This window comes from Motacilla alba, chromosome 2 (assembly GCF_015832195.1).
Source record: "Motacilla alba alba isolate MOTALB_02 chromosome 2, Motacilla_alba_V1.0_pri, whole genome shotgun sequence".
Classification (NCBI taxonomy): Eukaryota; Metazoa; Chordata; class Aves; order Passeriformes; family Motacillidae; genus Motacilla; species Motacilla alba.
Genome location: NC_052017.1, coordinates 112,536,455 through 112,562,723, shown reverse-complemented (window position 1 = coordinate 112,562,723; position 26,269 = coordinate 112,536,455). Strand labels below are relative to the sequence as shown.

At 37.5% G+C, this 26,269-nt stretch overlaps 1 protein-coding gene across 5 annotated transcripts in view; it reads left to right on the top strand.

Annotated features, from left to right (window-relative positions):
- The first annotated feature begins 3,523 nt into the window (after nt 1–3,523).
- TCEA1 (transcription elongation factor A1) overlaps nt 3,524–26,269 on the top strand; it is a 29,901-nt gene continuing 7,155 nt past the window's right edge. Inside the window, exons 1-7 of one of the 5 annotated variants that reach the window (XM_038160436.1) lie at nt 3,524–3,674; nt 9,375–9,437; nt 13,883–13,988; nt 21,720–21,807; nt 22,828–22,976; nt 24,829–24,885; nt 25,748–25,902. In XM_038160436.1, coding sequence (XP_038016364.1) covers nt 3,606–3,674; nt 9,375–9,437; nt 13,883–13,988; nt 21,720–21,807; nt 22,828–22,976; nt 24,829–24,885; nt 25,748–25,902 — 687 coding nt within the window. In that variant the 5' untranslated portion in view covers nt 3,524–3,605. Of the gene's footprint in view, nt 3,675–3,745; nt 4,121–4,160; nt 6,856–9,374; nt 9,438–13,882; nt 13,989–21,719; nt 21,808–22,827; nt 22,977–24,828; nt 24,886–25,747; nt 25,903–26,269 lie in introns of those variants that run through there. The other 4 variants (XM_038160453.1, XM_038160445.1, XM_038160471.1 and 1 more) reach the window with 4 other exon arrangements.

Sequence of the window (26,269 nt, the reverse complement as noted above, 5' to 3'; positions counted from 1 at the left end):
GTAGAAAATAGATTTCCCTCATCTCAGGTTTGTTTTAAAGAGCTACTTCTCTGCCTTAACAGATGGAGCAGATGGAGTCTGAATGTTCCTCAGCTGGGAATACAAGCAAACTCTTAAAGTAGTTTGTGCTTGAAATAATTTGCTAGCTGTATTGCAGTATTTGAAATTATCAGAGGGGATCTTTAAAAGGCGTAAATATTTTAAGTCTATATTGAAAAAATAGATAAAGTTGTCACAGAATAGAGAAGTCTAACTAGCTTAAAAACTCTAGAAACTAAAACAGAAGTAAAAAACCCCAAAGCATTAGCTTGATTTTTTTTATATTTCAATGCCTACTGTTACTGCTTCTCAGTTGAAAAAAGTGAAGACATTTTGAAAATGTAAATAACTCTTTGAAAAAAGTAAATAAAAACCCAACCCATCTGTTGTATAGCTATAGAACAACTAATCAAGATGTTTATTGCTATTTCAGAAATTTTAAACAAAATTTTGTTATGAGAAATTAGAACTTTCATTTGCTATAGCTCCCCTTATGTGTCTGTGATTGGACTCCTCTTCCTGTGCAAAGGTTGGTGGCCACTTGGCTGATTCAGACCAGCTGAGATTCTGTTTGGGAAGATGTAAGACATTACACTCAGGGCTCAAATAAAGAGGAGAGGGTTAATAGCCATAACATGGTTACATAAAACCTTTTGCAATGCTGTGAATGTTATATATTGCACAGTTCTGTTACTACCTGATTAGAGGAGCTTTTCCATACAGAATATCCGTCCTGAAAATGTAGAATTTTAAGTGCCTTGATAGCAGTTCAAAGATTCTTTACTTCAAATTCTGCAGTAGTGAATGTGCTACTGTGTTGCCCCTCCTGCCCCAAATTTCTGAAGATGCTGTCTCATATCAAAAGAGACTAGTCAGTAAAAATTGACATTATTTCATAAGTGCACTCTTTTAGGAAGAATCATCTCTGCCTGCTAAGTCTTAGTATTGCAGAGCATAATACCATGAGAGTTGGACACAGGCTTTCTGCACCAGCAGGTGTGCAAAACCCTTTAGAAAATGTTGCAAGAGAAAGGTGAGGATGTGCCATAACAGGTAAGTGCAGTGCAAGGAACAGTGTGTTATTTCTTCTTTCTAATGCGTTAATTTAGGAGAAAGATGCTAAACAGAAAGGAAAAGGTCAGTTAGGTTGCGTTTCTCTCTCTTACTCTTCTTTGGACTTTGGGTAACATGTTATAGAGGAGATTGGTGCTGTACAAAGCTGCTTGGTTTTGAACCAGCTAAAAGAGAACAAGCATGAGGAGTGCTGTGTGCTCCTTTTCAATAAAGACTTGCTGTCCCCAGGGTGGTGGAGCAGCTGATATAAAGAATTTGGTTAGTACTGGTTCAGTTAATTGACACTGTTCTGGTATTGTAGCATACAATATAAATAATGTGAGCTGTATTATGTTTTCTTTTAATGCATCTACTTGCAAAAAAGAAAAAGGGTATGCATTGCCATCTGATTATTCTTTGATTTCCCTACTGAAATATTTCTCTGATGCTACTTTTTAAAGATTAGATGTTAAATAAGTATGATGTGCTTTGTCTTTTATAGGTGCTCTCATGGGATTTAATTTGTAATTGTCAGTTTCTCACCTGATACAATTTGGATGTCAATAGATTTCATCTTCATTTTGAACTCTTTCCATGCATTTCCAGTGAAGTAGGTGTTGAATTGTATTTTTAAAAGAAATTTTAGAAAAGTCTGAATGACTTTATTTCAAAGTTTAAATATATTTAAACTAACCAAAGTGACTGATTTGAGATTTCTCGTTTTGTGATTATGTTGTCCCTGAGCTAACTTGCACCTACTGTAGAACATGTACAAGCATCTTGATCCTGTAGTGTAGCAATAGCTCTGAGCTGCCAACTCCTTGTGTGTTGTTTTTATCATTTATGCGATTATTGGGAAGAATAATGATAAACTTAATTTGAGGTTAGCATCTGGTTAAATACCGGTGTTTGATTATTACAGGTACTAGGTAACTAAATCTAGACAAAATGGAATCAAACCTGAAATGGCACAATCCCTTAAATGTTGTGAGAAGCTTCATTCTTTTATTTTTGTCTTCCCAAAATCTGCTTCTGAATGAGAAAGTATTCTTTTTCTTGAAAAATATTTTCTTTGTTCTTGTGGGGTTTTTTTACCCCTTATTGGTCAGAATAAACAAAAAAGTGGCAGACAAAGTTTCTGTATGTTTATCCAGTTCATGGCCCAGATCTAACCTGGGGGAAGATCCTATGTAGGTCCCAAATAATATTAATTGCTTCTAATATGTGCAGGCCTTAGAGCTGATCATTGTGTCCATTGAGCAGGATGCAGAAGTGCCCAAAACCCACCTGTCTCTATTTGGCTTCAAAACACAGGACAGTCTTGCTGCCCAGTGCATGACAGAAAGTGTGTTGCTATAATGGCTTTTGCTATAATGGCTTCCTTGAGTGATATTGAAGGAAAAAGTCTGCCTTGCCTGTTCTCCAAATTGTCCGTATTTTACAGCCCTTGGTTCACCACTGGGGCATCCACAGCATTCAACTGCTTACTAATAATGGATTTGAGTGGCTGTGTAAGCACCCTCCTGTATCTTAGGAAGGGATAATCTTCCTGTAATCTTCAGATGTGCCTACTGTTGTTGTGAAAGAAACACTTCTGTTTTACAGCAAAAATGGTTTCATGATACTGTTCACAATCAAAAATCACAGTAACAAGGCATCTAGCTCAGCGGATGAACAGAATTCCGTTAGTAATGATGTTTAATATTTGTATGTCAAAATTTATAAATGTGGTATGTCCCACTGGAACACACACAAGATTTAAACTAGATCTAAGACTTAGAAGCGCGGTAGCATCTCTCGGTGTGATGCTTGGCCAATACCAAAGTTGATCTCCAGCTCTGTTGTACTGCCTTGGAACTTGTATCTTCCAAACTTCACTCTGAAGCTGGAATTTGAAACCCTCACTCCATTTTATATAAAACTAGCTGTTAAAAAGATGTATGTATAACAACCTTTTCTGTAAGAGGGGAGAGGGGTTTTTCCCCATCCCTTTGGCGCTAGTGAAAATCGAATGTCCGCTGTAATTCTGAGCCTCCTGCCAGCCGAAGAAAAGCTCTGTCGTAGGAAGGGGATTCCGGCCGCCGTGGTTCCGGGCACTGTGTCCGCGGGTACAGACAGGGGCAGCGCTAGCGGTACTGCTGGGAGATGGAGAGGGGTAATAGGGAGATGGAGAGGGTAACAGGGTCACAGAATCACAGACTATCCTGATTTGGAAGGGGTCCTCTAGCATCATGGAGTCCGACTCCCGGCCCCGCACAGGACACGGAAGAGTGACACCACGGGCCTGAAGAGCGTTGTCCAAACGGTTCTAGAGCTCGGTCAGACTCGGTGCAGTGCCCAGTGAAGGCTGTCAGAGGTCAGACATCTCGCTGCACTTTTGCCGGGTTTGGGGCTTTGTCGGGGGAGCCCGCGGCCGCAGCCCCGCCCCTGCTCTCGGCGAGCGGCAGCGCTGCCTGCCTCCCGCGGCCGGCGCTCGACGCGCGCTGCCTGGCGCCGCCCGGGCCGCCGCCGCCATGGCCACGGAGGACGAGATCATCCGCATCGCCAAGAAGATGGACAAGATGGTGCAGAAGAAGAACGCGGTGAGCGCCGGGACGGGACGGGGCGGGAGGCGGACCGGCGGCGGCGCCGCGGGCCCCGGCGAGGCCCCGGCGGGCCCCGCGCTCCCTCCTTCCCGTGGGCGCGGGGCCTGTCCCTTCCCGCCGCCGCGTTTGCCCGCGCTGCCCGGCGGCCTCGGCGCTTCCCTGGCCGCCCCGCGGGGCCGCGGCGCCTCCCCCCGGCCCCGCCAGAGCAGGGGCGACGGCAGCCGGTTCTGCTCCCCGGCGGGGCGGCTCGCCGCCCTCGCTCCTGCGCCTTGGGCCGAGAGGAGGTTCCCGCCCGGGCACCGGCCCTGGCTGGGAGCGGCTGCGCCCTCGCTTCCTGCTCGCTGGAGCCGCGGTGCTGGCCTTGCGCGGGGAAAGAAAACCTGTCACCCCCAGGAGAACGCCTGCGGACGTGGCCCCCTGTACATGGATGTTGTCGCTTTTAGGTGTGAAAGCTGGAGTTTTAGGTGGGATGTAAAAACTAAGATATGAGTGAAGAGCCCAAACCCAACTGCGGCAGGGCCAGAGTCAAGTGGGTAAACTTCACAAACAGATGAAGAATGTGAACCTTTCTTCTTCTTCTTCTTTTTTTTTTTTTCTTTAACCTGCAAGACTTCTAATTGTGTTTATTAATCTGGGGAATAACTCGTGCCTCAGAACGGAGGAAGAATATAGTTAGGCAGGATTCGATTGGCTTAGCTCAAGTGTTATTGTCATGTATGCCCTTCATAAAGAACTAAGGTAACATATGGTGTTTATACGGTGCCTGCAAACACATCCAAGTAAGTAAAATCAGAGTGTAGAGCAACAACCAGATAACTGATCGTGGTTATACATAAAATAGCATGCAAGTAAGTTGTCAACTCCGTTTACTATTTCTTTATCAGGTGGGCACATTGTTATTCTCTGGAAATTTGTGTTTATATATGTGATTGTTGTTCTTCCTGCAAGAAACTATTATACATAAGGGGTTTTTTTTCTCTATGTTATGATAGTGCATTAAAAGCTTAGTAACAGTGATAGTTCAGAACTCAACACTGTGCAATTCCACTTTATAGAAGTAGTTTTGTTATTGCTTAACACTGGAGAGTATAAAGAGCATTATTAATAATATTTGAATATTTATAGAAATACATGCAGTATTAAACCAAGGAGATTTGTTTAGTTCAGAATACTAACAAATTCATTGTAAGTACACACAAGCCATGCTTCAATCCATGAGGTTCTATAATATGGCATGGTTTAGCTCTGATATATTTGAATTCTCAAATGATACATTGTGGCAGCAAGACCCTAGTCTAGAAGAAAGACTATTTTATGACTGGCATTTATTAATTCTATTATTTCTCTCTCTTTGTTTTTATTTATATTCTCCATGCATTTAAGCACAAAAGCATTTGATGTCTCACTTTCTCTAAAACTGAAGTAGTGGCTCTTTCCTCCAAGATGTTGAAAGGGTGAAGGCTTACTGACTGAAATGCTTAAATATCATGGTCATGAGACTGATAAAGAGCAGCAAGCTCCATTTTATTTGAAAAAACTTCTGATAACAGAAAGAAAATGACAGCTCTCAGGTAGCATGAGCATGACTGTTGTTCCTGGAGAGTAGCCATACCAAGGATGCTGCAGGTGACCACAGGGTATCCCTCTGTGATCTGAGAGGCTTAGGAGTTTGGATAAAATTCCTAACAGCAGCTGGGAACATGTATTCACTCTCTAGCATGTGTAACATAATTGACTTTCAGAGCTCTGGGGAGCGCTGCGGTGACTTCCTTGGGGTCAGCGTAGGTGTGACGTGGCTGAACACAGCGGGCACGGCTGTGCCTGGCTGGAGCCAGAGCTGGACCTTCGTGTTCACCTCTGTCCCAGCAGTGAGAGTGAGGAGTGAGAGTGAGGGAGCACCAGAGGCTTGGGCTTTTGTACTCTGTTGAAACCGAGCTCCTTCAGTGGCTCCTTTGTTAGGCTGATGTTTTCTCAATGAGCTGCCACTGTGGCCAAGAGTGGAGATCTGTCAGTTTGTCCAAAGCACGTGTGTGTACCATGATAAAAACCCTTGGCGGCATCAAAGGAGAGGATGTACTTTAGTACTCAAACCAGGAGATGTCTCTGTGTTTTTCTTACTAAGTCTTTGTCATTTACAAAGTATTTATTTATTGCACAAAGTGATTTCCTATCTAATTCTGCTCTGCAGTTAAAATGCTAACTTTAGCAAAATTATTAAGGTAGTCTCTATGAAGAGGTACTTTATTGTCTCACAAAGATGAAGAAGAATTGATAAACGCATTCTTACACAAGTACCCACTGAATAATGATGCTCTTGACAGCCTCTTGTGTTCCTTTCTCCATTTTTACTCATCAAGAACAGATATTTGGTTGGTCTGTGTCTTTGAATGAGAATGATTTGATGAGACACATTAATAATAAAAGAAAGGAAAAAAAGCTTTGATACTTGCTCTCTCTGAAGCTGTCAAGAGACAGATGACAAGGAATGTTTGATCTCTCATACAAAAGGTGACTCTGGCTTGTGGCAAAGCACTCTGTGACATGTCTTTTGATGAGTTAAAAGGGCAGGCCATGCAGACACTCGTTCTGAGTCAGACTCTTGGTGATTTGCCTTGACTAAGGATTTAATTGTAGCTGTGCAGATTTCATAACTATTTTAGTGAAATGATATATGCAGTTCTTTTGTTTTGAAGGAGGAAATAATATGATTTAGTATTTAATGCACTGTGCGATACGCATTTCTGCTGTTGCTTCAAATTGAAATAGATACTACTCCTCCTTCTGAACTGTGATTGGATTAAAAGCTGTAGTGCCTTCCTTTGAGCTTCTGTTGTATGTAAGTACACCTTTCTTTCATTAAGCTGCTCTTATGAATAGTTATGAAAACTAAGGCTGCACCCATGGATTTAAAAAAAAATCAAGAATGCTTAAGTAAATTTAGAGAAGAAAATAAGATTGTCTGTATTATTAAATGTATACTGCTTTAAGTAGAACAGAATTATGACTGGATAGCTCTGCTGTCTTAAAAAATGTACTTCATTTTCTGTTGCCTGAAGCTCAGCTTTTAAAATATGACTATAGAATACCATTCTGTGCTGTTATGGTCTGACCAACTGAAAGAAGCTGAGAGGAGTAATCTGCTGAATCTGTATGAAGCTGACTTCTGTTAAGTGACAAGGTAAATTGAAAGCCAGCCAGCTTAGGAGAATGGGACATAGCCTTCATTTTCTATAAAATTATAGAAATGCCTTTAAAAGAGGGTTTATAACAATGGTCTTAATGATTGGGGTTTTTTTGAACACAGAAGTCTTACATTAAGAGAAAAGTAATTACTAGTTATGCTGTGCAACTTCCACACTAGTTTTGAGATCCAGAGAGCATTTGACATTATGCTAAGAAAAGTGATTTTGAAAAGCTGTTTAGTTGGTGTGAGTTTAAAGTTTGTGGTGCACAATGTAATTGATTAGAGAATTGAAGGCTTAGAAAGGATTAGTGCATTATCAATTTTGGTAATTTGGTACTGAAACCAGCATAAAATGTAGATAACATCTGTTAACTTTTTGTTTTTTAGTTGGGTTTGGCTTTTTTTTTTTTGGTTTTTTTTTTTGTTTGTGGGCTTTTTTTTGTTGTTCTTGTTTGTTTGTGGGTTTTTTTTTTGTTCATTTGTTTGGTTTTTTGTTTGTTTGTTTGGTTTGTTTTTTTTTAATTTGTTGCATGTCAATCTGCATGTCAACCTGCTATGTATCAAGTTGCTAGTATTGGAAAACATTACTCTGGGAATAATAAATTTGTTTTCACATGTGCAGTTGGGAAGAGATATAACAGGCAAAGGAATTTTGACTAGCCTGTATTTCTAAGATGAGATGAAGAGAATGCAATGACTTTGCAATACAGTGTTACTTTCATATTGAATTTGCAGACTACAGTCAGCTATGTTAATTTTAAAATTACATGCTGTGTACAGTATGCTAATAACTTAATTAGTTTGGAGGTAAGTCTTATTGGATTATATTTTTTTAAATGGCACATTGACTTCTGTCATGAGTTTTGTTTTGGCTAAGAAAATTTTCTTGAATTTGATTTTGTTTTGTAGCAGTGAAGATAATTAAGTTGCTTTATTTGGATCTGTGTTTGCACAGAAGAAACCACCCTTATGGGTGTTGAGAGGAAGATATGGTTTAGTATGCCAACTCAATTTAGCACCTGACAACATTGTGGCATTTCTCAGTCTTGCATCATTGCTGCTAAAATTCTGTGGTTAAGACTGGAGAAGTTTTGTATAACATGAATAAAAGTTAAATGGAACTTTTGCTATCGTGGCAAAATACTAAAAGTTCAGCTTTATATGTTAATTGAGTTTATGTAAGGTGGGATTTGGTGAAATGTTTGGGTTTGGAGGTTTCTTTGGGTCAGAAGTGTTTGAAAAACAAAGGTTGCAGCCAACATTTGAAGGTGTCCAAAGCTGAGGGTTTTTCGATGTGACACCGAAGTTCCACTTGCATCTTTCTCAACCTGCTGGTGGCTATTTTATCTTTAGTGGTTAAAGTGTAAGACTGCAGTTATAGCAGAATATTCTTAGTTTCCTTGCAACAGATGTTACAATAGAAGTTGATTGGGGAGAATTTGAAAAGCAAGCAAAATGCAAAATAAAATAGGATGAGTTAAGAGGTAAGGAAAGAAAATTAAATCAAATTCCACAGATTTGCAAATGCAAATTTTGTGGGATTTATTGCCAAGCCTTATGAATTAAAAAAAAAAAAAGAAAAAGAAAAAAGAAAAGGTAATGCACTGAGCCTGTGAGTGAACTGAATGGCCTCTTGGATGCATAGGCAGTTGTTGCCTCCCTTCAGCTTCCAGGTTCAGCACCACATGTACTTGAATAACAGCCAAATCATCTCAGCCTTTGGGAGGTTTGTGCAGGCTGACAGCCCACGTGCCCAGTCAGAAGTGGATGGTGCAGAGCTTTGCTGAAGTAGAGTTGGTAAATCATCAAGGTTGGAGAGGTTAAAGAGAATTACAGAGCTCACATTTATGCAAACTTTTTAAAGTAAGGCCTGTATTGCTAAGGAAGGAATTGTTAGAGTAGCTGAATACAGACTTTGTTAACATCTAATAGTACAATCTCTGGGCTTGAATCATCTATCTAGAAAGCTGCTTACACAGAAGTAGTTAGTATCTTTCCTAAAAGTCTTAGCAGGGGAAAAAGAAAAACACGTGATGTGTTTCTTTACCACATCACCACAAAAACAGTTAAGAATGATGTCTGTGTATGTTTTTTGTATATATGTGTATTATTGATGGACTATGCAGAGCTTCTCAACTCCCAAGTTCTTGTCCTAAAACTGATGTGGTTGTTCTGAACCGAAAATTGCTGCTGTTGTCTGGATTATTTCTGATGCTAAGCAAAGCACCCTTGAAGATGTGTGTTGGTTAATTGACAGAGTGCTTTGACTGTCATTTGAGTTACGTGGGGTAAAACTCCCCTAGTCTTTGAGTGAGTAGTTTGATTTCCAAGTTAAGGCCTTACAGTTTGTGAAGTGGAACATTCCTTGTTCTAGTTCTGTGGATAAATTGAGAACTGGTGGTTTGAACCCAGTGTATGACCCTGAAGGCAGATAAGATTATGATGTTGATATTTTATTTGGAATTCCTGATTGCTACTAAGTTGACTTTTTAATTTTCTTTCCTTTTTTTTAGGCTGGAGCTCTTGATTTGTTGAAGGAGCTTAAGAATATTCCCATGACCCTTGAGTTACTACAGGTATGATTTTCTTATTGTTCTTGTGTTGCAAATGTTAACTCCCTAATGAAGAAGGTGGAGCCAGCAGATTTGAAAGAAAGTTACACTATTTAAATAGATTCCGAAGTCCAAAGTCCTTGAAAGCATTGATTTTGTTACATGGTAATCTTGTCTCACTTCACCTGATATAGCACACTTATTTAAGTGTTTTCTATATACTATAAAATATTTTAAAGTATTTTCTTCCAGTAGCAAACTCTTAAAGCTTATCTTTCTGATTAAGTTGAGAGTTGTGAATTTTGTTGTGGGCAAGGGATAAGAGCTGCTTACAAATTTACTGGACTTAGAGTCTTAAATTTTTACTCTAACACAAAAGTGTTTCCTTCCTCTTGAAGTAGAATGCACCTGATTATATATGATACCATCTTTTCTTATGTAGTTCTGGTTTTGCCTTGTACAGGAGGAGAAACATAGTTGATACATTTTAGGCAAGTTGTATTTGACACACACTCCCTGTCCCCCCTTGCTCTTTCTGAGTAAAGTATTTCTTAAGGTTATTACATTCCTCTTTTACTCTTCTGGGCTGGAGTGATGGAGGGGTACAGTATCTCCCAGTTGCATGGATACTCTCGCTAATGTTGCTTAGATTTAGAACTTTAACAATATTAATGTATTATTTGTAAATTCTTTCAAAAAATAAACTTGGTCAACTTTCCTTGCATGTCAAGTTTCAAAGCTTTTAATGTAATTCATCAGTGAGCAACTTTTATTCCAAACTAGCCCTATTTGTGAAAATTTTCAAATGTCAGAGTTAAATCTGAGACCTGATTGGCTGGAGAGTGAAAAGTAACTTTTTTCTAAGGGGCAATTAATGGTCACAGAGAATTAGCTGTAAAGTTCAAATTTTAAAGGTGTCAGAAGCAATAACATTTTTGATTCATGCATCCTATATACTTGCAGAATGTACTTAGTAAGTTATTACTAATACTATTTCTAACAGAAAATAGGATTTTTAAGTTGTCACTTTTATGCATGAGTGCTGGTGCAACTCTGATACTTTGTCCCCTGGGTTCAACCTTCTTCTTTAAAAAGAAAACAAACTCAAAACCCCCCAGAAGGAATACCCCACACTAAACAAGAACACAGCCCAGGAAACCCCTCTGGTTAACCTGATTCTTTGGAGTTTCTTTGTGCAGATCTTAATGTAAATTATATTTTACATTAAGTATAATAACATGATTTTGCCTTTGGAATTAAAAATCTCTCTGCAAGTGCTCTGGAATCTCAAGTAATTTGGGAGACTCTTGCATAGTGCATTGTCTGTACCTTAGTTAGGAAGCTTTTCATAAATATCCATTGCTGTATTCATAACAGTTGCACTGCATGAGATTGCATTTAGCAACATATTTGGACTCAAATTTACTTTTCCTTTTCCTTGAGAGTTTGATAAAATATTAAATCTGACATAAACTTTCTTTGTTGGCCTCCCAAATTTGCTTAAGCAATGGTGGACTCGGAGCGAGAGCTGAAATGTGAAGTAATTGTACTCATTGCTCTGGTGTGGATCATTAGTGTGCCAGTGTCAGGAAGGGTGGTGATCCTGAGGTAGTGGAGGCACTATCTTCCTCTGTGCAGGTCAAGACTTCTGACAAATGTGTTTAAATTGATGGAATGCAGGACAAAAGTGAAAAGCATACTTCCATACCCATTTTTAAGAAGCTTTGAAATCTGGCTACATTGAGAAAAGCTCTACTAGCTCTGTTATTCCTGTGTAATAAGAGAGGTGATGATTTTTTGTGTAATACCACTGCTACGTCAGCCTGAAATTATGAGGTCCTCTGACGAGTTTCACAGGTATGTGCAATAGGAAGGTGCATTTAGTAGTCTGGACTTGTGCTGGTGTCTTGTGTCTTTCTTGCCACATTTATTTTCACAGAAAGTTGACGTGATTACAGGCAATAATAATACCACTGTGTTACATCTGATGAGTTTTATGTAAGCAAGATGATCCTTGCTCAGCTAGGCAGGGAGCCAGTAGGCTTCCTCAATTTATCCGGTGGTCTGACTTGCAAATCTGTTTAGCAGCTTCAGAGCATTAAAGTCATCGTGTCCCTGGTTCTAATTGTGGTTAGGGCACAGCTAAACAGTGAGTGACACAGTCAGGCTTTATTTTCACAAACAGGTTTTACAGGAAATTACACACACATGTGCATAACTAGGCTGTGATGTGCAGCCCTTGTTAATGGCTTTAGAGCAGTTCACTGACAAGACCTAGAAACCCAGGAGTGGTTATTCTTCAGTGGTTGGTTTGGCTGTGCTTTGGTCCGAGTGCTCACCAATTCTCTATCCTCATACACTTCCAGTTTAAAGTTGGAAGCAGGTCTGCTTGCTTTGGTGGTTGTTCTCCCTCCCCAGCTGTGTTCCTTACATTTTTGCATTTGTTCTGGTTTAGAGAACGCCTGCTGCCACCGTGTGCTCTGCTTTGTGTTCAGTCATAGGTTACTTGTGCTCACTACTGCTCGCACCTGCTGAGGGCTGCTGGCCAAAGCTTCAGTGCTGCAGGGTGAAAACAGCTGTCCTATGCTGTCTTTGACTGTCTTTACTCTGAAAGCAGATGAAAAGTGCTCTAGAATTCAAAGTGGGGAAGAATGAAAATACTGGAGTTTTTCACTTAACAATGGCAATCACAAGAACAGCTCTACAGACAGGACGACTAAGGAAATTTCAAATACTGTCAGCTGGTTTGTCACTAAAACAAAGTAATTTTGAGAATGTAACACTGATCTTTTGTGACTATCTGTGCCAGTTAGAAGGCAGATAAATTAGTAGATCATTACTTCCTCTCTTCAGGTAGACCTGATCCAGTGCTCTATAAAACCAAACAAATAAGTTGTTTTTATGTACTGCTTTAAGAAAGCTGGCAGTTCAGAAAGTTCCCATAAACTAACCATCTTGTGTGATCAGAAGAAGAAATTTTTCTGGTTAGTTTTGAGTTTTACTTGAGTTTTTGGATTTCACTTAGCTAACTAAGTCTGTCAGTTTGTGTGTTTTCCCTTCGCTGATGAGCATAGGCTGTCGTTGTGCCCAGCTATTAATGGAGGGTTGGGTTTTTTGGTAGATACGTTCTTCTCATCCAGATGTGGTATTTTATGGATTTTCAAGAACATGTTATTTTTTACTGTCTGAACATATTGCTGAGATTTAAGTGTTCAAAATATCAAGAAAATGGGCAGTACCATTAATTGGGTGTGCAGAGTCCATCTTTAGTTACAGGTCCAACAGAGTCCAACATTTTAGTTACAGGTGAGTAACCATCTGTTTTCTTTAATTCGAAATGCGTGTTTAGAGCTGATGCTTAGGCCTGCGGTTATTTAATGTGTTTCCTTGGCTGAAATAGCTATGGATTATGTCAGTATGTTTCCAGTCATTTAGCACATCCATGGTGCCTCAGAAAGTGTTGTTTGGGTTGTAAGAAGTAATTTACAGGAACAAATCGTTTCCATTTTTAGCAAGCCACAAAGACTTAAATTTTCCTTTTAAGAAGAAGGAAGTTAATGATGATCTACTGCAAAAGTAAGTAGAGTAATTTATATTTAGTGAGTCCTGTAAATGGTAATGCAACAAAACTGAGCATCTTAACAACAAATAAAAAAATTTAGTTGTCAGAATACAAAAAGATAATAAAATCCTTATGTATATTGTTAAATGCTTTTCTCCTCTTGTGAAGCTAAAAGGGTGGAAATTTTCTCCTTGTTACAAGTACACGTTAGCCATAAATCTTCTAAAATGTTACTGTTGAGCTATATTTATGTCCTCATCTTCTGATTCTTGAAAGGCGTGAATTGTAACTTACTCTCAAACTCACTCTGTAGGTGGCAGTAGTGGCAAAGGCTTAGAGCTTGTCTTGGCCTTTTCAGAAAGATAGGAAAGCTCATTCTTTAAAATCTTAAACACACAGAGTACTGCTTCTGTCTAAAGTCAGAACTCTCTGTGCCAATGATTCTAAAGAATCTCAGTATCTCCGAAATTTTTAGGTACCTAAAACATGCTTGCTCCCAGCTGGGTATTACAGCTTTTTCCACAGCCACTAAATGGGAATCCTGAGAGTATGATGTCAGTGAAGAAGTCAGCAAGCTTCTTATAGTGCTGAAATGTAACTACAGTCCTTAATCCCTGTGCGCACAATCACTGCCCACCCCTCCCCAAATTTTTGTGATGAAGACAGATGGTAATACTGTTATATTTCTTTTTAAAATGTCCATGTTGTTAAAATGTTAAAATAATTTTTCTAAAGGCTTGCAGCATTTTGTCCTGAGAATCACAAGAAAAAAAGGAAACAAACCCACCACAAAAGAAAAAAAAAAGATACTGTGAAAATTAATGTCAAAATACAAATTTATATATGTTTATTTGTTAAATTGTCTTCATGTCACTTGTGACAATGTATATTCCTGTTTCTTTTGCAGTCTACCAGAATTGGAATGTCAGTGAATGCAATACGCAAGCAAAGCACAGATGAAGAGGTTACATCTTTAGCAAAATCTCTTATCAAGTCTTGGAAGAAGCTGTTAGGTATGGCAACAGAAACATCCCTGCTCTTGCATGTTTTAAATCTGTGCAGCCTTGCTGCTCATCATTGGCACTGCCTTGCTTTAGGCATATTTGTGCTTTTGTGTGAATGTTGAAACTTCCCGTGCTGGTGTAATTGGTTTTTTACTCTTTGACTGTCACCAGGCCATTACTGTAAGAGTGTGTGCAGAGAAACAGTTAATGTATTTTACTGAGGCTGGCAGGCAGCAGGAAATCAGCTTTTCTGACGTGATTCATTTCTGAAGTCTCATTGCCTGCAGTTGAGCTGGAGTGACTGTACTGCAGCACTAAGCACTAACAAACTTCTTGACTATTTTCTTCATCAAATATAACAACAAGTACTCTGAAGAACTGGTGCAAAATCTCATGTGAGAGTGTGGAGGCTTTGATGTTTGGTTATGAAGAGAAAAAAACATTAAAAATTTAAAATCTGTTAGAACTTACAGGTAGTGAGAAACAGCTGCACTTTCTGAAACTAAAACCTTTATAATTTTAAACAGCTTACTAATTAGCAACTTAATACTTAGTGTTTAATTTCCCTTAAAGCAATTAATATGCTTAAAACCTTTCTGTTAAGGTTTTATTCAAGGGTATTTGGTAGTACTTAAATATCTGAAAACACTTAAATCTCAAAATATGTCCAGATATTTTTGTTCATACACTGTGGTGCACTCTGTTTTGTTTCTTTGTATGTAAGCTTAGGTAAATTAGATTTTTGAAGCTTAAAATTTTAAAATAGAAAACAGATTAATTAATGATTTAAATATTTACCATTCTGTCTGGAAAAATATACCAAATACCAGGAGAGTGTAACTCCCCTACCATTTGAACTCAGCCTCATTTTTATCAGTTTTGAAGTGTTTTATCAGCTACTTTATTACTGTCTTGTAAATGATATGGAAAATACTCTCTCTGTAGAAATGGACAATTTGTCAGAACAGTAAACTTTGATGCTCTAGTAAGAAACAACAGCCTCTACAGCAAACTTGTTGAAGCTGCCTTAAAGACTTTCAACCTACCTACTAATGTTAGTTTTAGTAGTTAAAATTAGATAATACTAGACATGCTGATAAAATACCTTTAAATTCATAATGACCTTTATAATAAAAGTAAATGCATATACAGGATCTTAGCGTAGGATCTGATCAGAGTTAACTGGTAAATAGTGAAAGTAAGATACTTTCTATTTTTAAACTTAAATGTGGAAATCCAGCTTTATTAAATCAGTATGTAAATGTAGTAAGGTATGTAAGTGGAGAAATTGACTTGCATATTAGCATCAGTTACTCTAAAGACTTCTAAAACTAGCTGCTGGATTGAGTGGTTTAGCTTTCAAGTTATTAAAAGTTATTAGTCTAAGTTTTAAAAACAAAACCCTATCAATATCTGGTGAGAGTTATTTTTTTTTCTTGGAAGTTCAAATTTTTAATACTGCCACTTAGCTTAGACAGCATAGTAGAGGAGTACTCTCATTTCCAAGAGAATTCCCACTGGGAGTGTGCTCAGATGCTGCTCTCCTTGGGGAGTGGGAGATCTGCCTGATTATTGTTGTCCTTTGACCTAAAGGATTTTCCATTTTTTTTGTTGAGACACTAAAAATAATTGTCTCTTTTTTTTTCATGAGTTCCTTAAGTCAGTCAAAATTGTCTTAATACGTTGTTACTTTAAGTTTACTGATGTTTAAGTGTTCCAACATTGTGAAACATGGGGAGTGTTACTCCTGCCTGGAGGGTTTCCATGCTGTAGTAGTCTGGGTAAAGATGTGGTGCCTGAAGGTCACAGCAGGTCAATCTGGGTGTAACAGGCTGCTGTGCAAAGGAGCAGTCCTGACTTGCCTTCTGCACAGGTGCCTCTTTGCTCCCTCCTGTGTTACAACTAGTGCTGGAGTGGCTGTGCAGAAGATCAGAGCTGGGAACTGACCAGTTGGAAACTAATTGTTTTGTTAATTTCTTCTGGCTTGAAATTTCAACTATCACTTTTTGATCCAGCCTGTTTGCAGTTGCTGTTTCCTGCACAGGGATTGTAGCAGTAACAAACAGCTGGGGCAAGGTGGACCTTCCCCTTTTGTAGCTTGCTAGATTCAGATTGTTTTAACACAGTTGGGAGACTCTAACTAAGGCATTTTGCATGAGGTGAAGTCAAACATGTGAGGAGCTGGAAAGCAAATAAGAAATATTTGGCATTTATCTGAACTGAATACTTCTTGAGGCAGTGAGAGTATGTGACCTTCGTTCATGTGCTAATTTTTGCTACAGAACAGATATTATTGTGTGTACATTATTGTGCTAGCTCTAGTATAACTGTGGTAATGCACTTAATACATAAAATCAAATGAATTCTGAAAATACAGCAGTGCTTACATTCAGAACTTCAGTAGTTAAATTTTCCTTGGTTGTAATGTAGATCTTATAATAAAGCATAGTAAGGCAGATGTTTTGCCTCTTTTATCACTGCTCAGTAACTCATTAGAACGTAAAGTTTCATGTGAAAAGTTTCTGTGAAAGATAGGGTATAAGTATGGGTGGGAATCTTACAAAGTACTCTTATTCTGTTTTATCATTAGTTTTGACTTTCTTGGAAGAATGCGAAATACCGTATGTTGAGCTGCTTGAGAAATCAGTTTCCATTATGCTGTTTATAGTGCATGTAAAATGATATGGAGCAAAGATGGCAGCAGAAGCGGACAGCTGTTAATCGTACCAAGCATTGTACTCAGAGCTCTGAAGTCTTTGTGAGTTATTTTTATAAATGACATTTTGAATTTAGGCAAGAATTGTTCACTGTTCAGGCTGCATGTAATGTTTCAGTTCAATGCTATCAGAATTTAGTTTTTAGGAATGCATGGGAAACATGAGAACAAATCAAAGTGAGTTGTAAATCACCAGATCTTTGTGGCTTGACTTGAGCCTTCCCAGGTTACCAAATGTTTTTTGGAGGGGTCAGAAGCTGTGCAGCAGAGGGCTTGTGACCATCTGAAGTGACTCACTGGGTGAGCCACAGTGCAAGGTCCCTTCCAGATACTTTAAACTGCACAGCAGAGATGGTCACAATTTGCATAAGGAGCTAAATTCAGCTCTCAGAATAAAATGCTGCTCAGTTATAACATGGGATTTACCAATAATGATTGTTTTGCCAAGTAGCTGAATATATAGAGTATGCTGTGCAGATAATGAATCTATGCACACTCATTTAGGTTGTCAGGAGTGTTTCTTATGTTAGAAAAGCAACAAAAATTCCTTAAGGAATATAACCCTCATAATAAATAATTACTTGCTGAACTGAAGAGTATACAGTGAAAAAGAATGTCCAGACCTGTAACTAAACTTTCCTCCCGTAACTTTATATGTTGAACTGAAAATGCAGAAGCATGGCACAATATTGTTAACATTAAGTGATGATCTGTTGTCAGTATTGAAAGCTAAAAGTGAGACCACAAACATTTTAAAATGCCTATTTCAAAGAAGGGCATGCCTGAGTAATTTTATTTTAAAAGAGTGTTTAAGTGTTAATAACACCAGTCAGGCATCACGGAAGTATTTTACTGAGATTACTTTGCTTACAAAATCCTTTGTTATGTCAAACCTGGATTTGATTCTCCTGGAGCCAGCAGGTGCAGTCTAGGACTATCTTGCAGGTATGTTAATGCTGTCATAAGTGAAGTTCTTCAAGCCTACTGGCTTTGCTAAAAAAAAAAAAAAAAGTTCCTCACAAAGCAAGTTCTTAATTAGAGTCCAATAGCATCTACAAATATTTACTTTTGATAAGAAGAGTACATGTCTTTATAAGACATCAAGCAGAATCAAGTGCAAAAACAATTTCAGTACTTTCATATCGAGTATGAGCTGTAGAAATCACCTCTTGTGAAGTGTGTATTTGGAACTGCTCATATACTGTTAGTAGGTTTGTAATTTGTTAAGCTGATCAGTGGAGAGATAACAAAACACGATGCATTATACTATATAAGAGAAAAACACATATAGTGAATAAGTCCATGTATCATGGTCTTTTGACACTGATGATAAAAAAATCTTTAGCAAACAGTTCATATTATTGTTGTTTATTTATGGACTTCTAGATATTCCTCCTTCCAGAGCTACTACTGAAAAGAAACTTTTACTGAGCTTACCTTCATGCCTTACTACATCTTGTAGAGGAATTGCTGACAAGTGTAGCTGCTTGTGCATCTCAAGATTATTTGGTCAGAGTCTGGAAAATGGAACCTACATAATTATTGCATATCAAGGTCATTGTTGAAATAATAATTATGTAATTTGATACCTGTTCTCTTATCTCTTTCCTTTAACTTATTTAAACTGAATACTCAGAAAACTTTCCAAGTTCTGGTGGTGATTCCTGAGTAGGCAACATACAATATCCTGCTAAATTAAGTTTTCATGTGCTTCCAGGTAATAACTAGCCACCTTTCATTAATGTTTCTGGAAAAATTTTTTACTTTAATATTTTTGTTAATTTGAAGTTAGATTTATAAATGGCTAACATTTCATCTTTGTATTTTCTATTTTTTTCTTGTTACTAGCAAATGTCTAGTGTCGGCTCGTAGCATAGTTAGAAAAATCTAGGAGAAAGCTATTGATGGCTTCTAGCATTCAGATTAATTATGTTATCTGGCTGTATCTTATTGTATTAAATTTTTGGTTTGATAACACAAACCACTGTTATGTCTTATTTGACCCTGGAGAGATTTTTCACTGTAGAAGCTTCAAGTGTCTTTCAAATTAATTGCAAGTACCAGGTAGAAACTGGAGTGCTGTTGTTGAACTTTGAATGTCTTATTCCAATAACTAATAGTCTATTCTTGTCACTACCATGTTCCTTATATTTTAAAGAAGAAGTATTAATATAAATTAACTTCTCTCATACAAAACCAAAGCTTTGAGATTTTTTTTTTATTGATGCAATAGCTAAAACTGTGAAGTTACAGTTTTCAGTCCTAAAATTGGTGACAGTTTCCATTTGTTTCTGAAGAAAAATTTGGTAAGTTTGAATAGCTGTATGGAGTTGCAAAAAGGAGCTGCAAAACTTGTAGTTTGTAGTATATAAATGTTTATAATGTTCTGTAGACTTCTTGAGGTGAATCACATTGGAATTTTTAAAGACATTTCACAGAAGGGCAGTTTTTTCAACCTTACTTTGTTAGAATTTCTGTGGTTGTTCATAGTTCCCATTAGATGTCATTCTTTCTCTGTATCAGTCTGGTCATTGAATGTAAAATAAGCTAATTAGTAGGGACTTTTAATTTGTCAAGGCTAATTTTTCTATCCCCAGAGGATATATGAAATGCTGCCTAGCAGGCTGTTAATTGCACTCTGTTCTTTTGTCAATACAGTATTTCAGTAAAACAAGATATCCTTATTACTGTGTGAGTTTAAAGATGGAAAGCATCTCTTCTAGTGCTTTCCAATTTATGAGCCATAAAACGACTTAAACACTTAGGATAATATTAACTTTATTTTCAGCTTTCTGAAATTAGATTAAGCAAGAACTCTTAAGTGATTAAAGAAGCTGTGGTTTTGAAGACATACTTGCTAAAGATGTCCAGTCTCAGCTGCTCAAATCTGACCTTAGTTTGAGACATCCTTGCATAGGCTGGTCTGCAGCTGTAGGAGGAGCTGTGCTTGTATCTGTGTGCCTTGTGTATCCCCTGCCCTCCATAAGGGAAAGAAGCCATTGGGGTATTGGCAGGTGTTGGCAAGTGCCTGCCCTTGGTGAAATGGTGCTGGGCTAAATGGAATGTTTGATAGAAGTGATCTGGGTGCCAGCTATACCACTGTGGTATGTGTGCATAATAAGCAGGAGATACACAAGCTGGACCTGAATTTGACAACTTGTGTGCCAGGAAAAAATGTGTAGGTAAATGGACTGAAGCACAGCTCCTGCTTTGCAGGACTTGAGCTGTACTCCAAGATATCTGTTTGATTCACTGGTTTGTCTTAAAGCTTCTGACAAAAATGAGCATGTACTTAAAACATTGTGAAGTTAAGTAAGATTGTATGCATATTTGGAGCATCTTTAAAGATTATATCATGTAATCAGTTGTTGCCATAGAGAGAGCGAGTATGCATGTTAAAAATGGGAGTTGTTTTCTTTCTCGTAGTGCACTTCAGTTGTCATAGCAGAGAACTCGTGATCCATTCAGTTTATAGTCTCATTTGCTTTCTTAGTGAAATTTTTTTTATAAACAAAAGTTGTTAAATTGGGCTCTTCATTAGGAATTTTTTGAATAACATCTTCAGCTTATTAAAGATAATCAGCCTGAGTGTATCATTGTGTTTGATGATCTTTTTTTTTCCAAAATGAAATTTATCAAGGATTGAATACAACATTGCAAACATTGGGTGAGCTCTTGAAGGCTGGAGAAATACTCTGGAGAAGTATCTTCTTGTGCTTTTCTGGTTCCTGTACTATTTTGTGTGCATCTCTTTACAAGTGCAGCTGGAGACAGGATAGTAGATTGGTGCCTGGTCTGATCCAGGACTGCTGTCTCTGCTCTCCTTTTATGATGATTTTTTAACAAAGTGGTATTTTTTTGGATAAATTCCTTAACTCACAGGTTAAAGAAAGGATCAAAATCATGTTCAGTTTAATGTTCCTATAAAAATAAAGCCAGTACAGTTATTTTCTGCTCTATAAAAATCAAATTAAAAAGCTTGATGTTTGAAGAGATCCAAATTTGTGTTACGTACAACCAACTTCCTCTGAGAAGCACAGGGATGGGATTCCTCTGGAAATAAGGATACTTTTAGATGCTAAAACAAGGATTTACATGCTTAGTTCAGGACATATTTGTTGGCAAGACTGAGCCTTAACAGATTTCCCTCCTTTTCTTGTCCTCTTTTTAATTAATTTTACAGTTTGTAATATATTCTTATTCCAGTAATACAGTCTACGAATTTAGAAGTGTAATAGCAGCTTTGTAAGGGTTTGGGAAGAGGAATTCACGAAATCTGTCAGTGATGCCAATCTCACTAGGCTTTCTCTGTAGGCAGTAGAGAGCCATCCTTTCTAGAGGACAAATCAAAGCAGACACTCAATTTAGCCACTCTGAAATCCTCTTTACAATGGAAGGGTGTGTGCATTCTTGCTGTGCTAGAGTTAAATGTTGTGATTGTCTTTATTCTTTATAAAATTGTAGTGAAACAGAACCTGTATGGGAATGGCAGATTCAAATATATTTAAATACTGAGGCAAGTAATTTAAGAGCTATCGCAGAAAATACTGTGTCTGGAAAACTCCTTCGAAAATATGAAAATGACTTTATATTTTGCCAACTATGGTGTCTTCCGCGCCATAATTAAAAAGAACGGCATATATGTAGTAGGAACTTAAGTATATAAAGCATGGAAGACAAATTCCAGAGACTTGATGCAATACCTGGGAAGTTACTGTCTACCTAATGCAGGAGTGTTGGAAAAAATAAATCATAAAAGTACATGTTTCCGTCATATCTTCGCTGCCAGTTCAAGCAGATGCTGGACTTGACTCGAAGGATCTCAAATGTTGTCATGTTTTCCATCTCCTGCATTGGGAGGGTGTTGGGAAGTGGAAGGCTGTACTGCAAGAGAAGGTCAAAGCAGAGAGTGGGAGCTGATAACATTTCTAACTGATTCGGGAAAAATCATGATATTTTACCACTGCTTTAAATCAGTTACTATTTCTGCGTAGAAGAGAGTTTCTCATGTTTTGTATTTCCAGATGGACCTTCAACTGATAAAGATTCTGAAGAGAAGAAAAAGGAGCCTGCATCTTCCTCACAAAACAGCCCTGATGCCAGAGAAGAAAGGTGCTTAATTCTTAATGGCTGTGCAAATAGTCTTACTCAGTATAAATTAACATTAAACTATTTGGTCTGAATTTGTAATATTAGAGACAGCTGCCGTGTTCTTTTCTGGAGAGTTGTACAAGAAACAGTGTGTTGTTGGGGAAGTAAACTGTGCTACTGTTGATATGAAAAAAAACCCAACGAACATAGGTCAAGATATGGCCAGACAAGTTTTGTTTATTCCATCTGTTGGGTCTGTCAAATACTCTGTCCTCTCTCGGTACTAGCACACAGCTTTGAGAACTGTAAAACAACTTTCTCTGCTATGTGGTAATTGCATATGCTTCTTTTGTGTGTTAGCTTTTAAGTTTAATAAACATTCTGCACTTTTTTTGGTAAACACAAAGCATGTTACCAGAAAAAGAAGCCTGCATTAATGTCACTGCAGGAGCTAAAGAACATTTACAAAAAGAGTATTCGCAAGCCCATTTCTTCTATACATTTCTGACTTCAGTGATCTCTTTTCAGCAGCCATTTTAAAACTGAAGTTTAACCTCTAACTGTATGTCCAGATGGAAGCTGAAAACTTGGTTTGCAGTTTGCAAAACTACATAAATGGCGGGGCTTTTTTTGTGACCATGGCACCCCTTCAGTACAGTAAACAGATTGAATGCGAGGCATTTGTTGCAGAGTGAATGTTGGTGTGATGTATCGTCACTGTTTCTTAAAGTAAAGGTCTGTGGGAGGAAAAAAGATTCCATGTTAATGTAAAGAACTGAGAATTAAAGCTAATGTGCCACATAATGGAATGAAATACCTGCTGTGTCTCTATTGTGTGGAATACCCTAGTGAATAGTCTAAAGACACTTTAAAAATTGTACTTACTCTAGAGCTATAAATAACTTTTAAAAGGTGGCCTGTGTTCTTATTTTGGAATACCATCAAATGGATGTAGCAAAAGACCCGTATTTTGCCCAGAAACAAAGTTATTTGAAGGGGGAAAAAACGTTAATATTGATTTTCATTTTGCCTTTTTTTTAGCAGTTCAAGTAGCAATTCCAGCAGCAGGAAGGAGGAGGGTAGTGCTCCCTCAAATTCTTTCATCCCTTCTTTTCCCCGGGCTCCAAGCACTTCAGACTCTGTACGAGTGAAATGTAGAGAAATGCTCTCTGCAGCTCTCAGAACAGGAGGTGAGCTTTGTAGACTATATTTTCAAGTTTAACTATTTCATTCTTCTCTATTTCTGTCTTTCCCGCTCTACTTTTTCTCCTACCCTGTAGGGTAGAATAAACCCTGTTTACATCCATTTTTGTGTGTAGACCTGTAAGCCAGTTCACTCAAGGTGCTAGTAATAAGTAACCTTGATGGCATGGGAATGTTTCAAAATGCATTTTCATTGCTGCTGATTCAGGACATTTTGTGACTCAGTTCATCTGATACCTTGCCAACAGGGGATCTTCTTTTCAGGAATGTTATTGCCTCCTTAATGCTTCATTTGAATCTTTTTGTAGAGACTGCTATTTTTTTTTTGTCTCAATCTTTTTGACTGAGACAGTGTGACTACATGCAAGACTGCCTTTCTTACACCAGAGGTCTTGGGAACCTTAGGATTTTAGTTTTTGGAGACTGCCTTTCTATTTTGATTTATTCTTGACATTTCATTAAGATAACTTGCAATAATAGAGTCTTGCATTGCTCTTAACCTCATGCCTTTTGGGTATTTGTAAATTCCTTCACTGTTCTGGTATTTTTTCTTTTTATCTCTCATGTACACTTGGGTGTCTTTAAACTGACAAATTGAATGATTTGCTAGATAAGGAGCAAACTGGTAGCTGGACTTTTCAGAATTACCTGATTTTTTTCTGGTGTATCCTCCTCTTTTTCAAAATTATGACCCATCTCCTGTTTCTCTGTTCTTATTTTAGTATAACTTTGCCCAGTGTAAGTAGACTTGTGAATCATCTGTGTTTACTCTCTTCACTCTTTTATTCTTTCTTTTGATTCATATAAATTCAGGTATAGACAGTAAGCAATGCTGACTAAAGACCATGAATTAGTGGTCATCTGGATATATAGTTCATAGACTTCTTTTGGGACCAGACAGTCAAATACAACATCTTAGTATTTATCATTCTATGTAATCTTCATTTTAAATAGTTTTCCAAAAACCTTTTTTGCTATGTTGCTTTTTACAGCACATCTAAACTTATGACCCATGAGTTTAAAAAAATAAGGTTATTTTATTGTTTTATGACCTTTAGTATGAGATCAAAGGACAAATGGTGTTTGGGTTACTCACTGAAATATACCCACGTTGAAATGAGGAGGCAAACATTATATGCAATTTGTTTTTAAGCTGTCTTGGAAAGGTAGATGTCTTTGTGGGGGAGCATTTTGGTCAGAAACAGTAAACAGTCATCTTGAGACATTTTAGTTCAAGTGCTTTGCTGCCTTCAAGACTGCTGTGGTCTATTTCTTCTAATTTATGTCTTTTATGACAAATCTCTGCTTTGCATTTAGAAAAATCTAATAAGATTGTTTGTTATTTAATTACCATGTTTCTAATGAAATCTTTTTTCTTCCATGCATGCTAAACATTTATTTGTTTATTCTTGTATTGTATGGAATAAAACAATTGATTAAACACAATATAAAATGTTTCCCTTTTATAACAGTCTGTGCTATGCACAGGCTGTGGAGATGGGAGAGATGCCAAGCCCATTGGAATATTTTATTTTCTGTATAATAATGTTTTTTGTTCCTATTTCTGTTTGCAATTAGGTATCAGACATTTTTTGGTTTTTAAATGTTTTTGACTCTTTTAAACTTCTGTTCTGCTTCTTTCACTTAGTTGTGTTCTTCAGCATAATAAATTTTGAATGGTTAAGTACACAGTAAATCAAAATTACATATACAACAAGAAGACTCACTGCAAGTGTTTTATAATTTGCTGAGTTTCAGCATTTTGGAACTATAGGGATCTTAGGGATATCGAACACAAGAGTGTCAGGTTGCTAATATTTTATCATTTGTTTTCTTCAGATGATTACATTGCTATTGGTGCTGATGAAGAAGAGCTGGGTTCTCAGATTGAAGAAGATATCCTTTGTTGTATATCTGTGTGCTCTAGAGCAGGAGTATTTTCGAAAAACACAGTAATTTTCAAATTAATTAACTTGATCTATATATTGAGTGTTTTTATATTTCATATTAAACAAAAAAGGCAACTGTGTTCAACACATCAGTACATAAATTTAGTGTTTAAAAAACGAGCCCAGCCTAAATGATTTGCCTTAAAATATGTAGGAATGCATGTAGGTGAATGTGTGTGGGTTCTTTTCGGCTCAATATGTTTTCCTTGTAGCAGCAATATTATATCTTACTGAAGCATTCTTACATAAAATGCTGTGCTCTTCTATACTATTTTAAAATCTTTTCCTGTTAACAGTCTTAATAATTTTTAGTGTCTTTATTTAATTTTCTACAAGTTTATTTCTAAATTAATTTGCAGTTCTCAAAAGGGTGGTTCTGGTACCAGTGTTTAAATTGTTCCAGAGCAGAGGTCTGTGCTTCTTTTTTTAACAAAAAAAAATGTGTGCATGAGCTGTAATTGTTAAAATATTTAATTCAGAAATTAATTAATTCTCAGGATGAGATCAAGAAAACTGGACATAAAGTTATGGGTGACTTTTCACAATTGCAGTTGAGGTCTTACTACCCAAAAATTCATAGTTCACTGACCCTGTGCTAAACTATGCTTAGGCTTCAGAAGAAGAATTCTGCTGTGTTGAACAGGAAAGTAGCTGTTGGTTGGGGTGGGAGGAGGACTTGATGGACAGTGGAGAAATACATTGGTTTAGAACTTGCCCCCCAGAATGAATCCTTTCTAATGCCCTGTTTTACTTGTTAATGTTTTACTCTATTTTACTTATCCATGTTTTGTTCCTTAAATCCAAAGCACCTATTTTTCAAGAATTAAAAAACACTGATATGAAGTACAAAAATAGGGTACGAAGTAGGATAGCGAATCTCAAGGACGCAAAGAACCCTAACCTACGGAAAAATGTATTATGTGGAAACATTCCTCCTGACAAATTTGCTAAAATGACAGCAGAGGTAAGTAAAGCACAGGTCTTGAACTATTTCCCTCTTGGACTTACACCCTGGCCTGTATTTATTAGCCATAAAAGTAATTTGTGTAAGCTGGCATACTTCTGAAAGACTGTGGCTTTTTTGTGGCTTGCAGAATCTGAATTACAGGGCTGTGTTGGGGTAGAGGGCATGAAAGTGTCTTTACAAGTCAAAGTAGATCTAGAAATTCAAATGAAAAATGAGATTTTATGGGAGAGAAATATGAAAGTGCATCTTGTTAACATCTTGCTTCAGTTCTGTAGTTCTGCTTCTATGTGTTAGATTCTGCCCCCTCAAATGAAATCCAAAGGAGTGTCTTGGAGACTGAGAGAAATTAGTTATGGTCAGCTAA